This window comes from Ornithorhynchus anatinus, chromosome X1 (assembly GCF_004115215.2).
Source record: "Ornithorhynchus anatinus isolate Pmale09 chromosome X1, mOrnAna1.pri.v4, whole genome shotgun sequence".
NCBI classification, from domain to species: Eukaryota; Metazoa; Chordata; class Mammalia; order Monotremata; family Ornithorhynchidae; genus Ornithorhynchus; species Ornithorhynchus anatinus.
The window spans coordinates 124,711,292-124,729,403 of record NC_041749.1 but is presented as its reverse complement, the minus strand read 5'-3'; the positions used below and the strand labels follow the sequence as shown (position 1 = coordinate 124,729,403).

Here is an 18,112-nt window from a genome sequence, read left to right as displayed (position 1 = left end):
TACTATGTGCCAAGCACTGTTCGAAGCACTGGGGAAGATACAAGGTAATCAGGTTGACCCACGTGGTGCTCTCAGTCTTAATCCCCATTTTCAAGTTGAAGTAACTGAGGCACAGAGAAGTTAAGTGGCTTGCCCAAGGTCACACAGATAAGTGGCGGAGCTGTGCTTGGTACATAGTAAGCACTTAACAAATGCTTAGAACACAGGTCCTCTGACTCCCAAGCCCCATGTTCTTTCCACTAAACACCACTGCTTCTCACGGTATTTGTTAAGCGCTTATTATGTGCCAAGCACTGTTCTAAGCGCTGGGGTAGATACAAGGTAATGAAGTTGTTCCACGTGGGGCGCTCAGTCTTAATGCCCATTTTCCAGATGAGGTAACTGAGGCACAGAGAAGTTAAGTGGCTTGCCCAAGGTCACACAGCAGACAATACTAATGTTGGTAATTTTTAAGCACTTACAATGTGCCAAGCACTATTCTAAGCCCTGGGGTAGATACAAGGTAATCAGGTTGTCCCACGTAGGGCTCACAGTCTTCATCCCCATTTTACAGATGAGGGAACTGAGGCATAGAGAAGTTAAGTGACTTCCCCAAGGTCACCCAGCTGACAAGCGGTGGAGCTGGGATTAGAAACCACGTCCTCTGACTCCCAAGCCCGTGCTCTTTTCACTAAGTCCCCGCTTCCCCACTCCTCCCTTCCCCGAGCCCCAGCCCTGATCCCGAGCCCCGGGGAAGGGCAGGGCGGCTCTGTGAATCTCTTCCTCTCACCACCACCCCCCAATCGTAGCAGCGTGTCTCAGTGGAAAGAGCCCGGGCTTGGGAGCCAGAGGTCATGGGTTCGAATCCCGACTCTGCCACCTGTCAGCTGTGTGACTGTGGGCAAGTCACTTTACTTCTCTGTGCCTCAGTTCCCTCATCTATAAAATGGGGATGAAGACTGTGAGCCCCAAGTGGGTCAACCTAATCACCCTGTATCTACCCCAGCGCTTAGAACAGTGTTCTGCACATAGTATGCGCTTAACAAATACCAACATTTTTATGACCCAACAGCTGTAGGCTCCAGACCATGCTTTCCTATCTCGAGGTCGAGATGTCATGAGGGGTGGAATAAAAACCCTCACAGATGCCAGATAGAGTTTATCTGTAAGGGATCCCCGCTGTAACCTCTACTCGCAGCGCCCTTTTTTGATGGCGCTATTCAGGCCGGCATTAGTGATGGTGCTTTCACATTGCGAGGTAGCGCTGCAAAATCTACCCTGGCCGAAGCACTTCCATTCCCCTCCCTTTGAAGTATTTTGATTCACTTTAATAGAGTAAGGCTCATTTCAGTTTAGCCTCGCACAGTCACATTACCTGATCTGATTACTTTGCATCTACCAGTGCATAGTACAGTACTTGGCACAGTGTAAGCACTTAATAAATGCCTTCTTCATCATGATGGTCATAAGGGCAGATTTATTTCATATAGAAAGTGGCAATTCTCTAGTTTGCTGTATTGGTATTTTCCCAAGAGCTTATTACAGAGTTTTGCACACAGACACTCAGTAAATGTCGTTGATTGATTGATGTTAACATGAAGTGCTTTTTTGCTGAATAGAGTGCTGCTGATATTGATTAAGCGCTTTCTCAGAGCCAAACGTTCAAATAAACATGGTTGAATGAATGATAGATTGGTTGATCTCGACCGTTGTGGTTCCTGCTTCATGAAAGCAAAGTTACTGCCCTGAGCCTTGATGATGGGTCAGAGGGCAAAGCTTCTCCCATACTTCTGAGGTAAGATGCTACTAGAATACAGCAGTTTAAGAAAGGGGAGCTGAATTGGCCGTCGGTTCGAAGATGCTGCCCGTGCCCCACGGTAAAATTGCATCCATGAGCTGGATCTGAGAATTTCTTGCCCACGTGGACTCTGCCTGTGCAGATGCAATCGGGCATCCATCCCTCTAGACTGTAAGCTCGTTGGGGGCAGAGAATATCTCTTATTGTTATATTGTACTCTCCCAAGCGCTTTTATCGTACTCTGCACACAGTAAGCGCTCAATAAATACGAATGGACGAATGAATGAACGAATGAAAATTCAATCAGGCCTCCATTCTGGCTCTTGGACAATCGGGTGAGCTTTGTTCAGAAACCGTTAGTGCTATTTCATTCATTCATTCATTCGATAATATTTATTGAGCACCTGCTAGATGCAGAGCACTGTACTAAGCGCTTGGAATGGGCAATTGGGCAACAGATGCTATTTAGGAAGGCTGCCCCCCTGCCGGTCACTTTGAAAACTGCTGTCCCATCGTCGCCTTAGCAACACACAAGAATAATAATAGTAATATTTGTTAAGCATTTACTGTGTGCCAGGCACTGTTCTAAGCGCTAGAGTAGATACAAGATAATCGGGTTGGACACAGTCCCTGTCCCACATAGGACTCACAGTCTTAATCCCCATTTCACAGATGAGGGGACCGAGGCCCAGAGAAGTGAAGTGACTTGACCAAGGTCACACAACAGAAAGTGGCAGAATGAGGATTAGAACTCATGACCTTCTGACTCCCAGGCCCGTTATCTATTCACCAGGTTATGCTGCTAAACTGCCTGATTGGAGGAAAGATTAATTTTGTGTAACCTAGGTGGGAACTGTAGCATTGGAACATTGCGCCAAATTGAAAGTGATCAGGATTGGTGGGAGGAGTCGGGAGAAATATGTTTGATCAGATAGACGTTAACCAATCAGTCGTATTTACAGAGTGCTTACTGTGAGCAGAGCTCTGTCCTAAGTGCTTGGGAAAGAAACTCCTTACCATCGGCCAACCTCCTACCTCACTTCACTGATCTACTGCAGCCCAGCCCACACACTCTGCTCCTCTAGAGCCAGCTTACTCACTGTGTCCCGCTCTCACCTATCTCACTGCCGACCCCTTTCCCACATCCTCCTGCTAGCCTGGAACTCCCTCGCCCTCTATATATGTCAGACCACCACTCTCTCCTCCTTCAAAGCATTATTAAGGTCACATCTTTATGAGGCCTTCCCTGATTAAACCCTCTTTTCCCCAGCCCACTCTCCCTTCTCTGTCTTCTATGCATTTGGATCTGTGACCTTTTGGACATTTGATATTCGCCCCACCCCCAACCCCACAGCACTTATGTACATATTTTTAAATTATTTATTATAAATTATTTATTCATATTAATGTTTGCCTCCCCCTCTAGGCCATAAACTCATTATGGGCAGGGAATGTATCTGCTAATTCTATTGTATTGTACCCTCCCTATTGTATTTGCTCAATAAATACCATTGATTGATTGATTGATACCACGGAGTTGATAGACATAGTCTCTGCCCACAAAAATCTTACAGACTAGAGGGGGCGACAGACATAAATAGAAAGAAAGAAATTATGGCTATGTACATAAGTGCTATGGGACTGAGGGAGGGGTGAATAAAGGGAGCAAATCAGGGTGACAAAGAAGGGAGTGGGAGAAGAGAAAATGAGGGCTTAGAGCAAGCCTCTTGGAGGAAAGGTGCCTTCAGTAAGGCTTTGAAGGTGGGAAGAGTGATGGTCTGTCGGATATGAAGAGGGAAGGCGTTCCAGGCCAGAGACAGGACATAGATGAGAAGTCGGGGACGAGATAGATGAGATCGAGGTCCAGTGAGTAGGTTGGCATTAGAGGAGTGAAGTGTGCAGGCTGGATTGTAGTAGGAGAGTAGCGAGGTGCGGTAGGAGAGGGCAAGGCGATTAAGTGCTTTAAAGCCGATGGTGAGGAGTGGAGTAATGGACTGGAGTGGTGGGAGACAGGAGGAATCGAATTTGTTATATTGGACTCTCCCAAGCTTTTAGTACAGTGCTCTGCACACAGTAAAGCTCAGTAAGTACAATTGGTTGATTGATAGGTATTTTCCACTCCCCTTTGGAAACAGAATTCCTCTGGCTGGCCTGGACTGCCCTGCTTTGGCTTCTTGGTCAATCCCGATGGAAGGGGTAAACCTACCTGTTCCGCTCCTAGGGGTGGAAGGAACATTCAAGGGGCTCTCCCATTTGGCCCCACACTGCACGGACTGTAGACACCTCCTCCAGGCTGACTTCCTGCATCCTGAGTTTAATGGTAAAATCCCAGCTCCACAAGGCCCTGTACCCCAGTAGCTTGCTGGAGAGAAACAGGAAATGAAATTGAGTCATTCAAGGTATTCACCAGTGATAATAATAATAATAAGCCAAGCACTGTTCTAGGCACTGGGGTAGATACAAGGTAATCAGGTTGGACACAATCCCTGTCCCACATGGGACTCACAGTCTCAATCCCCATTTTACAGATGAGGTAAAAGAGGCCTAAAGAAGTTAAGTGATTTGTCCAAGGTCACACAGCAAACAAGGGGCGGATCTAGAATTGGAATCCACGACCTCTGACTCCCAAGCCCGTGCTCTTGCCACTAGGACATGCCAAAGCCAGGATCCCCCCAGGTCCCAGGGCCACAGCTTGAGTAGCCCCGACAGAGGACGTGTGTGTCACTATGGGGGAGGGGGAAATTCCACCGGGCCAACCTGGGCGTGTGCGCACTGGGGAAGAGGTTGGTCTGGAAAGAACAGGCAACCAGGCAGGAAACCTCCGATGGAGCAGCAGGCTGTCGGCAGCAGCTGGAGGATAATTAAACTCAACAGCGAACCAGCGACGATGCACGCACTTAACCCAAACAAATCAACTCCAAAGAGACGTGCTGCAATCGGCGGGTCCGTCAGCCAAGTGTTCGGTGTCCCAGTCGACATTTTTCTCGATTTACTTGACTGGAGAGTTGCTGGGTGAAAGGTCATTTCTCCCCACTTCTAGACTGTGAATCCACTGTGGGTAGGGATTGTCTCTCTTTGTTGTTGAATTGTACTTCCTCAAGGGTAAGTTCTTGGTCCCCTTCTATTCTCAATCTACACTCACTCCCTTGGTGAACTCATTCGCTCCCACGGCTTCAAGTATCATCTCTAGGTGGATGACACCCAAATCTATATCTCTCTCCCCCGCGCCCCACCAGTTATCTCTCCCTCCCTGCAGGTTCACATCTCTTCCTGCCTTCAGGATATCTCCAACTGGATGTCCTCCCGCCCCCTAAAACTCCACATATCCAAGACTGAGCTCCTTATCTTCCCTCCCAAACCCTGTCCTCTCCCTGACTTTCCCGTCACTGTGGACGGCACTACTATTCTTCTCGTCTCACAAGCCCCCAATGTTGGTGTCATCCCTGACTCCACTCTCTCATTCACCCCACATATCCAATCTGTCACCAAATCTTGCCAGTCTCACCTTCACAACATGGCCAAGAGCCAGCCTTTCCTCTCCATCCAAACCGCTACCCCGTTAGTACTCGTCCTATCCCCACTGAATTACTACATCAGCATCTTTTCTGATCTCCCAATCTCCTGTTTCTCCCTACTTTAGTCTATACTTTACTCTGTTGCCTGGATTATCTTTCTACAGAAACGTCCTGGGCATATCACTCCTCTCCTCAAAAATCCCCAGTGGTTGCCTATCAACCTGTGTATCAAGCAAAAACTCCTCACTATTGGCTTCAAAGCTCTCCATCCCCTTGCCACCTCCTACCTCACCTCCCTTCTCTCCTTCTGCAGCCCAGCCTGCACACTCCGCTCCTCTGCTGCTAACCTTTTCACTGTGCCTCGTTCTCGCCTGTCCCGCCGTCAACCCCTGGTCCATGTCCTACCTCTGGCCTGGAATGCCCTCCCTCCTCACATCCGCCAAACAATCACCCTTTCCCCCTTCAAAGCCCTACAGAAGGCTCACCTCCTCCAGGAGGCCTTCCCAGACTAAGCCCTCCTTTTCCTCAGCTCCCCCTCCCTCCATCTCCCCGACTTGTTCCCTTTGCTGTACCCTTCTCGCTGCCCCACAACACTTGTGTATATATGTACATATTCATAATTCTGTTTCTATTAATGCCTATTTACTTATTTTGATGTGTATATATATATCTATAATTCTATTTATATTGATGCTATTGATGCCCATTTACTTGTTTTGATGTCTCTCTCTCCCCTTCTAGACTGTGAGCCCGTTGTGGGCAGGGATTGTCTCTCTTTGTTGCTGAATTGTACTTTCCAAGCGCTTAGTACAGTGCTCTGCACACAGTCAGCGCTCAATAAATCCAATTGAGTGAATGAAAAGCAGAGAGAGATAGGCTCCTACCAAATCAAACACAGCCAGTGAGAGATCTTTGGGATATATATTCTCTCACCCCTTGAACATGCGCCATGAATTTGTGCCATCTCTATCCTTCCTCAATGGCCCTCAGGGAACCTGTCAGGGTGGTGGTAATAATAACAATAATAATAACAACCATGATAATAATACTGATCGATCAATGGTGCAGAGCACTGTAGTAAACTCTTGGGAGAGTACAGTATAATGGAGTTGGTAGACATGCATAAATAAAATTGCAGATGTGTACATAAGTGCTGTGGGCCTGGGTTGGGGATGAATAAAGAGAGCAAGTTAGGGTCATGTAGTAGGGAGGGGAAGAAAAGGAAAAGAGGGCTTAGTCAGGGAAGACTTCTTGGAGGAGGTGTGGCTTCAAGAAAGAGAAGCAGCGTGGCTCAGTGGAAAGAGCCCGGGCTTGGGAGTCAGAGGTCATGGGTTCGAATCCTGGCTCTGCTGCTTGTCAGCTGTGTGACTGTGGGCAAGTCACTTAACTTCTTTGTGCCTCAGTTATCTCATCTGTAAAATGGGGATTAACTGTCAGCCTCACGTGGGACAAGCTGATTACCCTGTATCTACCCCAGCGCTTAGAACAGTGCTCTGCACATAGTAAGTGCTTAACAAATACCAAGATTATTATTATTATTATTAAGATGGCTTCGAAGAGGGGGGAATTGTCTGTCATATATGAAGAGGGAGGGCACCCCAGGCCAGAGGCAGAAAGTGGGCGAGAGATTGGCGATGAGGTAGATGAGACTGAGGTACAGTGGAAAGCTTAGCATTAGAGGAGTGTGGCTCAGTGGATAGAGCACGGGCCTGGGACTCAGAAGGACGTGGGTTCTAATCCTGGATCTGCAACATGTCTGCTGTGTGACCTTGGACAAGTCACTTAATTTCTCTGTGCCCCAGTTACCTCATCTGTAAGCTAGGGATAAGAGTGAAAGTCCCTTATCTACCCCATCGCTTATGACAGTGCTTGGCACAAAGTAAGTGCTATCACTCCCAGTCAGGTGTAGCGTAGAGAACACAAAGACCATAGCTCGCTCCAAGTCAGGCACCTCTAACCCCACTCCCTCCCAAGAGGGCTCAGCACCACGACTACCAGTCCAGGCACAGGATGGTCCGCAAACTGAGGAGCCCTTGGATGGAATGGTCTATGTACTGAGCGCGGGCGATTTGCACGGGTGGACTCGGTTTTAACACATCCTTTCCTTTGCATCAGGCCGCCCTTGGCTGACCCAGGCAGTGGCCCTTGGCCCTCCAGGAGATGCTCCCAGGGGGAGCGAACCATCATTAGCCCCCGCGCTGTCGGTGCTCATTGGCGGTTGAGCACGAAGTTGTCCTCCGATGGCCTCCGTTCATCGCTCTTAGTCCCTCATCCAAAGGTCCATTGTTCTACGCCTTGTGGTCCGACCCACCATCTTGGAACCATATGGCCTGGGTTGGGGGAGGAGGCACCCCCAAAACATCAAGGCGTTGGGGTGATCCCTCTTTGCTTTAGGGGGCCACCTTGGATCGTGGAGGGCAATGAGACAGCTTGACTCTCCCTCCCCTCCCCTCAGCAGAGCTCAACCCAGATGGCGGTTTGGAGCCAGGGAGGGAAAGGAAGAATGAGCAGCGTGGCTCAGTGGAAAGAGCCCGGGTTTGGGAGTCAGAGGTCATGGGTTCAAATCCCGGCTCTGCCACTTGTCAGCTGTGTGACTGTGGGCAAGTCATTTCACTTCTCAGTGCCTCAGTTACCTCATCTGTAAAATGGGAATTAACTGTGTGCCTCACATGGGACAACCTGATTACCCTGTATCTACCCCAGCGCTTAGAACAGTGCTCTACACATAGTAAGTGCTTAACAAATACCAACATTATTATTATGAAGAAGAACCTTTTGCCTTTGGGAGGGTTTCCACATTAGAAGCTGCCTGGAGATGCCCTGAGCCAGCAAAGGCTCTGTTAATGGACCTTTGGGTTAGAGACCAGGAAGGGCTCACCTCTCTATCCCAAAGCACAAGCCTGAGGAGGGGAAGGGTAACATTAAGTGCTTAACAAGTACTATTATTATTAAGAGCCAAGTGTGTGGCCTGGGATGATCTGAGATTACCTGATTGCCTTGTATCCACCTCAGTGCTTAGTACAGTGCCTGGCACATAGTAAGCGCTTAAGAAATACCACTTATTATTATTATTATTATTATTAGGAGAGTAGTGAGGTGAGGAAGGAGGGGGCAAGGTGATTGAGTGCTTTAAAGCTGATGGTAAAGAGTTTCTGTTTGATATGGAGGTGGCTGGGCAACCCCTGGAGTTTCCTGAGGAACGGGGAAACATGCACTGAACGTTTTTGTAGAAAAATGATCCGGCAGCAGAGTGAAGTATGGACTGGAGTAGGGACAGACAGGTCTCCACACTGGGGACTGGAGTGGAGGCAGGGAGGCCAGCAAGGAGGCTGGTACGGTAATCAAGGTGGGTTAGGATAAATGTTTGGATTAACGTGATACCATTTTGGATAATAATAATTACGGTATTTGTTAAGCACTTACTATGTGCCAAGCACTATTCTAAGCGCTGGGGTAGATACAAAGTAATCAGGTTGTCCCCTGTCCCCATTTTACAGATGAGGTAACTGAAGCACAGAGAAGTTAAGTGGCTTGCCCAAGGTCACTCAGCAGACAAATGGTGGAGCTCGGATTAGAACCCATGCCTTCTGACTCCCAAGCCCGTGCTCTTGCCACTAAACCATGCTGCTTCTCCCAAGAAGTAGGGATGGATGGAGAGGAAGGGGTGGGTAAACTCGTTGTGGAAAGGTAATGTCTGTTTATTGTTATATTGTACTCTCCCAGACGCTTAGTACAGTACTCTGCACAGAGTAAGTGCTCAATAAATATGATAAATGCGAAATTTTAGTGATGTTGTGAAAGTCGAAACGACAGGATTTAGTAATGGATCGAATAGGTTGGTTGAGAGAGAGAGGAATCGAGGATGACACCAAGGTTAAGGGCTTGTGAGATAGGGAGGATGATGGTGCTGTCTTCAGTGATGGAAAAGTCCGGGGAAGGACAGGTTTTGGTGAGAAGATAAGGAGTTCTGTTTTAGACATGTTTAGTTTGAGGTGGCAGCAGGACATCCACGTAGAGATATCTCGAAGGCAAGAAACGTGGAGCTAAAGAGAGGGAAAGAGATCAGGGCTGGAGATATAGATTTGGGAAGTGGTAGTAGTTGAAGCCATGGGAGCGAATGAGTTTTCCAAGGGAGTGGGTGGAGATGGAGAATAGAAGGGGACCCAGAAGTGAACCTTAAGGGACATCCAATGCGTAGAACAGTGTTTTGCACATAGTAAGCGCTTAACAAATGCCATCATTATTATCCAAAGTTAGGAGGAAGGAGGCAGAGGAGGAGCCTGCGAAAGAGACCAAGAAGGAGCAGCCAGAGAGGAAGGAGGAGAACCAGGAGAGGACAGTGTCTGGGAAGCTGAGGTTGGATAATGTTTGCAGAAGAAGGGGGTGGTTGACAGTGTCGAAGGTAGCTGAGGGATGGAGGAGGATTAGGTTGCAGTAGAGGCAAGAAGGAGATCATTGGTGACCTTTGAGAGGTTGGTTTCTTTGGAGTGCTGCTGGAAGAGATTCAAGATGATCGGATCAGACCCATGCCCGGTCGCACTTGAGGCTCACGGTCTAAGAAGGGGAAGAGTAGGATCTTCTCCCCATTTTACAGATGAGGAAACTGAGGCCCAGAGAGGTGAAGTGACTTGCCCAAGGTCCCACAGCAGGCCAGCTGGCAGAGCTGAGACTAGAGGCCGGGTCTCCGGATTTCCCTTCCCACGCTCATTCCACCAGGCTGGGCTGCAGCTCTGAAGTTGGCTGTTGCTCCAGGATCTTCTGCTCCGCTGGGTTGAGGCTCCGTTTTCTTTCCTTCCCCGTCTGGTAGAGCTGAATCCCAGCTGCCCAACCCCCGGGCCCTAACCTCCTTCCTCAGCTCTTCTGTTGCCCGAGGGCTCAGGCCGGCCTTGGTGGGTTGGACTGAGGTTTTCTTTCCTCTCTGAGCCCCAGAGCTCAGGGGACACTAACAGGTGGTTTACTGTTGCCCAGCATCTTGCTGGTCACTCGGCCGGCCCCAGTGCCGAGACCCATAGAAGGGGCTCCTGGGGGGAGAGCCCAGCTCTCAGGGTGCTCAGGTGACGCCGTAGCTGGGACTGGGGTGACGGAAGCAAAGCAAGCATTGCCACTCTCTCCTCTTCGACCTCTCTCAAGCTAAAACAACATCCTCTTACAAAGTCCAGGCCAGATTTCGTAAGGAAGCCCTCTTCCCGCCGCCCTCTGCTCTCCCCTCCACCGGGGCATCACTCACAGACCTTCCCTTCTACGCCAGATTCACAGTCCCTTCCTTACCCATCGGGGCTCTGTGGTCTGACTCGTTTCTGGACATAGCGAAATCCCGGGCTTCCCCCCAGGAATTCTGTTGTTCCCCCACCCCAGTCTTCTGTGGAGTCTTCTGTGGGCCAAAGGGCCCCCGCTCAGTCTCCCTCGTCTGCACCTCTACCTGCCCCCTCAATGGTTGCTGCTTTGAAGCGGGGCTCGCTGCAATGAGGCCGAGCTCCTGAGGGGGAGGTGGACGGTTGGGTGTTGCCGGCACACTGGGCTGCCAGGGCCCCGGGGGGCACGTAGGTGGCCCCGGGAGGCTCTCGAACGTGGCGAGAGACCAAAGTGGCTCGCTGGAGGTCAGAAGGCTCCTCGGGCCCCTGCCTGCTTTCCGAAGGGCCCTGGCTGCAGGGGTCGGCGGCTAGCTCGGAGGACTGTGGAGGTCCGGTGGCCGGAGGCTCTCCCTCGGCCGGGCAGGGGCTACCCCTTGGGGGCCGGTCTGGCCCCCGACTCCCCTCTCTGTTGGGCTCCGTGCCCAGCTGTGCAAGCCGGTCGTTGCTGGCTGTCCTGATGTCGAGCTGGCTGAGGGAAGAGGACACCTCCCCCAGCTCGTCCTCGCTGGAGGGATCCTGCTCCAGGGCGGCACTGCCCAAGGGGCTGCACAGAGCCCTAGGGGTGGGGGCCTCAGGCTGGTGGCCTGGTGGGGAGCTCAGCCGGGTGGAAGTGGCAACCTCCTTCTCCTCCTCCCCCTCCTGTTTTCCCTCCTCCTCCTCCTCAAAGGAATCTACGTTGCTGACTGCAGCCAGCCACTCGAGGGTTTTGTTTAGGCCTGGAGCCTGGGCCCGGCCAGAAGGAACATCAACAAACATGGCCAGGGCTTGGGGTCCACTGTCGCCCGGCAAGAGCAGCGGAGTGATGGGCCTGGCGGCTGCGGCCCCGCTGGACAGGATGAGTTGTTCACAGGCAGCAGCGGGGCCAGTGGCCAGAGGCCTCCTCTGGCGACCTGGAGAGCAGTCCTCCGGGAAGACAGGGGTCTGCCCGATGAAGATGTCACTGTACCTGCTGAGGAACTCCTCACTGTCTGAACCCCGGCCGGAGAGGTGTCCAGACACACAGGTGGTTGGGCCCGGGGCAGGGGCATTGTGGATCATGGCTGGGTTCTGGGATGACCCCTCCCCACTCTCTCCTCCAGGGATCCTGGGGCTGCCCCCAGGGCTCCTTTGAGGAGGGTCTGGCTTCTCTGGCATCAGCATGCTCTCCAGGTCATGCCGGCCACCCGTTTGGGCCCCTTCCCACAGCTCCATGGGACAGCACTCGCTGCTCTCTTCCAGAAAGATTTCACACTCCATTCTGGCAAGAAACATCTCAAACGCGATCTGCTTGGCCTCCTCCTCCTCGATCTTCCTGACCAACGAGAATTCCGTCGCCGTGACGGCAGCATAGCCCAGCTTCTCCAGGACCGTTTCCGCCAGGTTTCCGGGAAGGCCGGATCGAACGGAGTACACAAAGGTTCCCGTAAACGTCTGAAACAAAGGAGTCGGGCATTAGGAGCTGGGCGAACGGGAGGAACGTCTTTTCGAACATTGGGGTGGGTGGGATTGTTTTCTTTCTGCAAGTTTCCAAGCTTCAGGACGCTTCTTGGGTCCAGTTCCTGGGGAGAATTTGGCGTCGTGTAACGCTTTTGACTTTCTCACTTCCTAGCCCTTTCACTTCCCTGTTCCCCTGGACTGGAACACCCTCCCCGCAAAACCCGCCAGAACACAATTCACCTAAAAAAAACAAAATCCCACTTCCTCCAGGAGGCCTCCCCGATTAACTCCCAACACCCCAAGTTGCGCCAACCTGACACTGCCCTTAACGCTTATGTATTTTGCTCCTAACCTCAGCACTCATGTACATACGAATTCATTCATTCATTCAATTGTTTTTATTGAGCACTTACTGTGTGCAGAGCACTGTACTAAGTGCTAAAGTACAATAATAATAATAATAATAATAATGATACTTGTTAAGGGTTTACTAAGCGCTGAGGTAGATACAAGGTAATCAGGTTGTCTCACTTGGGGCTCACAGTCTTCATCCCCATTTTACAGATGAAGTCACTGAGGCACAGAGAAGTTAAGTGGCTTGCCCAAAGTCACAGAGCAGACGAGTGGCAGAGCCGGGATTAGGACCCACGATCTCTGGCTCCCAAGCCCGTGCTCTTTCCACTTAGCCATGCTGCTTCTCTGTACATGTAAGTATATATATATCTGTGTATGTACATTCACACATTCATTCGGCAATTTAATCCTGACATACCCTTGCCTGTTGAACTCTTGTTCTGCCTCCTGCTCTCACTACTCGCCCAGGGGAAGAAGTGGCTACACTTCCACTTTCTAAGCTACAGCTGCCCCCACATTCTCACAGATGACTAAAAGAACTTTGCCTGTCACCCTCTGCACACTTCAAAATTGTGTAAAGTATCCTCTGGCCAAAATTATTGCCCACCCCAGCCTACGGTATTCATTGAGCCCTACTGTGTGCAGAGTGCTGGGCGGGATCCCTGAGGTTTGCAGAGCATTGTACTGAAGCCTCTTCAATAGGAGTGAAAGACATGATCCCTGCCTTCTAATAGAGAAGCAGGGTGGCCTAGTGAATAGAGCACAGGCCTGGGAGTCAGAAGGGCCTGGGTTCTAATCCTGGCTCTGCCACTTGTCTGCTATGTGGCATTGGGCAAGTCATTTAACTTCTCTGCTCCTCAGTTACCTCATATGTAAAATGGAGATTAAGACTGTGAACCCATGTGGGACATGGACTCTGTCCAACCTGACTGGTTTATATCTATTCCAGTGCTTAGAACAGTGCCCTCTTTTCCCTGGCTAACTCTCCCTACTGTGTCATCTATGCAGTAAGACCTGTACCCTCTGGGCTCTTGGTATTCACCCCACCCTCGGCCCCACATCATTTATGTACCTATCCATAATTTATTTATGTTAATGTCTGTTCGCCTCCCCCCCTCCCCCGACTGTTAGCCCGCTGTGGGCAGGGAATGTGTCCACCAACTCTGTTGTACTCTCCCAAGTGCTTAGTACAGTGCTCTGCACACAGTAAATAATAAATACCATTGATTGATTGTCAAGGTGGGATATGAGAAATGCATGGATCAGTGTGGTAGTAGTTTAGATAATAATAATAATGTTAGTATTTGTTAAGCTCTTACTATGTGCCGAGCACTGTTCTAAGCGCTGGGGTAGATACCAGGTAATCAGGTTGTCCCATGTAGGGCTCACAGTCTTCATCCCCATTTTATAGATGAGGGAACTGAGGCACAGAGAAGTTAAGTGACTTGCCCAAGGTCACACAGCTAACAAGCGGTGGAGCCGGGATTAGAACCCATGACCTCTGACTCCCAAGCCCGGGCTCTTTCCACTGAGCCACGCTGCTTCTATGGAGAAGATGGAGAGGAAAGGGCAGATTCTAGAGATGTCGTGAAGGTAGAACTGACAGGATTTAGTGACAGACTGAATACGCAGATCGAATGACAGAAATGAGTCGAGGATAATGCCAAGGTTACATATCTGGGAGGCAGCAGGGATGGTGTTGTTTTCTACAGTGATGGGAAAGTCGGGGATAGGAATTTGGTCAAAATAAGTATTCATATAAGAGTGCTGAGGATGGGAATAAATAGGTTCATATGTGCTAGAGTTGGCTGAAGGAATGATCTGGCTCTGAGGGCTGGGAAATCAATCAGGGAAGCCTTGTTGGAGGAGGTGAGATTTTAGGAAGGATTTGAATGTGGGGAGAGTTGTGATCTGCCTGATGCAGGGAGGGAGTTCCAAGCTGGGGGAACCACATGATCTAGGAGACAGGCGGGAGAAGATGGGAGAAGCAAAGACCACGAGTGGTAGAATAGCGGGTGAAGACAGCAGCTAGGTAAAATGGGGCCGGATGATGGGAGAGCTGTAAAAAAATTGTGAGAGTTTTTGTTTGCAGAGAGAGTGAGTATTTAAGTAATAGGTAAGTAAGATAAGTATGAAAGTATCTCAGGAGTTGTGAGTACACAATTGTGTAGGTGGTGCAAGTGCTGAAATGGCAGTGGGAGGGATATCCGGTGGGGAGATTAGAAAGTAATAGGGGAAGACCTCCTCATTCATGCATTCATTCAATAGTATTTATTGAGCGCTTACTATGTACAGAGCACTGTACTAAGCGCTTGGAATGTACAATTCGGCAACAGATAGAGACAATCCCTGCACAATAACGGGCTCACAGTCTAAACGGGGGAGACAGACAGCAAAGCAAAACAGAACAAAACAAAACAAGTAGTCTGGTGTAGATATCATCAAGATAAATAGAATCATAGATATATACACATCATTAATGAGATACAGTAATGAATAATATATACAAATACACACAGTGCTGAGGGGAGGGGGAGGGGGAGGAGCAGAGGGCAGGAGAAGGGGGAATGGGGAGGGGAGGAGGAGCAGAGGGAAAGGGAGGGCTCAGTCTGGGAAGGCCTCTTGGAGGAGGTGAGCTCTCAGTAGGGATGGTGTGATCTCAGAAGGGTCTTGCCGAAGGGGAGAGCGGTGGTCTGCCAGATACAAAGTGGGGGGAGGGAGCATTAGGCAGGGGAAAGTCCGTGAGCAAGAGGTTGGTGGTGGGATGAGAACGAGGCATGGTGAGTAGGCCATTCAATTTGATTAACTGATAGTTATTGAACAGCTACAGGGGCCTGATGCTAGGGAGAAAGCAGACTGTGGAGCAGTGCAGCCTAGTGGAAAGAGCACAGGTTAGGGAGTCAGAGGACCTGGGCTGTAATTCCCAGCTTGGACACTTGCCTGCTGTGTGACCCTGGGCAAGTCACCTAACTTCTCTGTGACTGAGTTTCTTCATCTTTGAAATGGGGATTTAGTACCTGTTCTCCCTCCTAATTAGATGGTAAGTCCCACATGGGACAGGGACTGTGTCCAATCTGATTATCCTGTATCTACCCCAGCACTTATACAGTGCTTGGCATGTAGTAGGGACTTGAATGCCATAGTTGATATTAGAATAATAATAATTAATTATGGCATTTGTTAAGCGCCCATTATGTGCCAGGCACTGATGTTAGCATGTGTGTATTTGTGTGTGTGTGTGCACGCACATGCTAAAGTATAAATGCTTTTGGGGCAGGGATCGTGTCTATTAATTCTTTGGGATTCTCCCAAGCCCTTAGTCCAGTGCTCTGCACAGTGTAGATGTTCAATAAACACTATTGATTAATTAGCCTGTGGGGACAGTCCCATATACCATGCCTTCAGGGGCTTGGAGAGATTTAGGCTTGCTCACTGCTACCCCTGCCAGCTGGACGTCTAGCAGTGGAAGGGGTCATCCATGATCATCAATGGTATTTATTGAGCACTTACTATGCACACAGCAGTATGCTAAGCATTTGGGAGAGTACAATACAACAGGGTTGGCAGACACGTTCCCTGCCCCCAACAAGAGCTCTCTCCCCCACTACCGGAGTGGCTAGAGCACGGGCCTGGGAGTCAGAAGGTCATGGGTTCTAATCCCGGCTCTGCCACTTATCTGCTATGTGACCTCGGGCAAGTCACTTCACTTCTCTGGGCCTCAGTTACCTCATCTGTAAAATGAGGATTGAGACTGTGAGCCACATGTGGGACAGGGACTGTGTCCACCCCGATTTTCTTGTATTCACTCCACCGCTTAGTACAGTGCCTGGCACATAGTAAGGGCTTCACAAATACCATAATTATTATTATTATCCTCACCGATCGCCATAGGATCTGGACTAGTGAGGGCGAATGGATGGAGAGGAGGGGCTTTGCGGAGCCTGGTCCAGACCACCTCTGGAGAGACCCTAAGGGACAGGCGTGGCAAAGACCACTCATTCCCCACAGCCCCTTGTCCACGAGGCACACGGCCATACCTGCATGGTCGGTGCTCAAGAAAGACGTTTAACTGATTGATTTGCAGGCCCAGAAGCCCCCTCTAAGTGCCCAAGTTGGGAGCTTGCAAATCCCCTTGTCGCATCCGGGACAGTAACGGTCAGGAGTTCCAGACAGCGGGTCGATCTTCTCGGAGGGTGGGGCGCCCGGCCTCCCCTACTTCTCTCAGGGGCAGTCAGTCAGTCCATCAGGGGGATTTCCTGGGCGTCGCCTGCTGAGGGTGGAACACTGTACTAGGCGCCCAGGAGAGGACAGCGGAAGCGGGAGAGGGTCCCCGCTCGCCTAGAGGAGCAGCGTGGCTCAGTGGAAAGAGCATGGGCTTGGGAGTCAGAGGTCATGGGTTCGAATCCCGGCTCTGCCACTTGTCAGCTCTGTGACTTTGGGCAAATCACTTAACTTCTCTGTGCCTCCGTTACCTCATCTGTAAAATAGGGATTAAGACTGTGAGCCCCATGTGGGAAACTTGATTACCCTGTATCTACCCCAGCGCTTAGAACAGTGCTCCGCACATAGTAAGCGCTGAACAAATATCAACATTATTATTATTATTAGAGCTGGAGCAGCAGCTCCTGCAGTTTAGCAGAGTGCAGGCGGTGGTCTTTTCCTGGGCTTCACACCTCAGAGCGAACTGGGCAGCCCCTTGCGGGGGCTCGGCTGAGCGGAGGCTACCCTTTTCCCTCCCCGCCTACCTTGAGTGATTTGATTTCCCTTCTCCAAGGGGAAAGAAACAGGTTGACACAGATCAGCTCCAGGAACTCCAGCGCTTGGACCACCCTGCGGCAGGTTTGCCTTTCCCGGTCCGTTGCCCCGCCTAAGCAGCAACTTTCCACCAGACTGGAGAAGTGAAATGTTGGCAACCCTTCGGGCAGGTGGGAAGCGGAGGCCAGGAATTGTCTGGCTTTTTCTCTGAGCGCCGCTTGCCTGCAGACCCCGAGTTTACCCTCCAACCCCCTTTCTCGGTAGTAGCTGATGTAGTCAGCAAAAACTTGCTCCCTGCTCGGGGCTCCGGGCTGGGCTGTTTGCATGGTGGAAGCCCCGGAGCGCCCGGCCATCCGCGATGCCCAGCTGCCCAGTTCCCCCGGATGCCTCTCGACTGCAAGCCCCTTGCCACTAGTCCCCAAGGAGGAAATTAGGTTAGGTTAGGTTGGGTCCTGGCCCCTCCCTGCGCCGTCGGTGATTGGTCCGACGGACTCCCTGCTAAGAACCAGAGGCCCAAATAGATGCCATTCAAGGCTCAAGTTACAAGGAGTTTTGCAAACGAGGAAGTAGCCAGGAAAGCCGAAAGCCCAAGAGAATCGGTGTTAACGTCCGTTCTGATTGATCGCCCCGGAGCAGAGTCCTGCAAGGGGGTGGGGAGCTCCAGAGGAGCCCGTCTGGGCCAGCCCCCACGTGAAGCTGACACCGATGGGACAAGACTTTCTCTCTCCCAACACACACACACACACACACACACACACACACACACACACACACACACACACGTCTCCAGCTGGCCTGCCCCCAGCCCCCACCCCTTCCGACCCCCTCCAGGGTTGCGAAATGAGGTCGCTTCTCTCACCAACAACTTGCTGAATTATTTCAGCATCAATGTTCCCTTATGGCAACGAAATGTGTGAATTATTTCATTCGCGCCGCATTTGGGG

The 18,112-nt window shown here is 50.6% G+C and overlaps 1 protein-coding gene across 1 annotated transcript; it reads right to left on the bottom strand.

The window, feature by feature from the left end:
* Nucleotides 1–9,894: 9,894 nt before the first annotated feature.
* LOC114806319 lies at nt 9,895–17,561 on the bottom strand. The gene is made up of 2 exons (XM_029049796.2): nt 17,159–17,561; nt 9,895–12,053 (listed from the first exon to the last, which is right to left on the bottom strand). Exons 1-2 carry the CDS (start codon nt 17,519–17,521, stop codon nt 10,686–10,688), a joined length of 1,731 nt encoding a protein of 576 aa, XP_028905629.1. The 5' UTR covers nt 17,522–17,561; the 3' UTR covers nt 9,895–10,685.
* Between the last annotated feature and the right edge of the window lie 551 nt (nt 17,562–18,112).

Excerpts from the sequence above, each read along its gene's own strand:
- LOC114806319 (XM_029049796.2), bottom strand. The coding sequence starts at position 17,521 with ATGGCCGGGCGCTCCGGGGCTTCCACCATGCAAACAGCCCAGCCCGGA. Across the intron at positions 12,054-17,158 it reads GGGAAATCAAATCACTCAAG|ACGTTTACGGGAACCTTTGT; the intron begins GTAGGCGGGGAG and ends CCTTTGTTTCAG.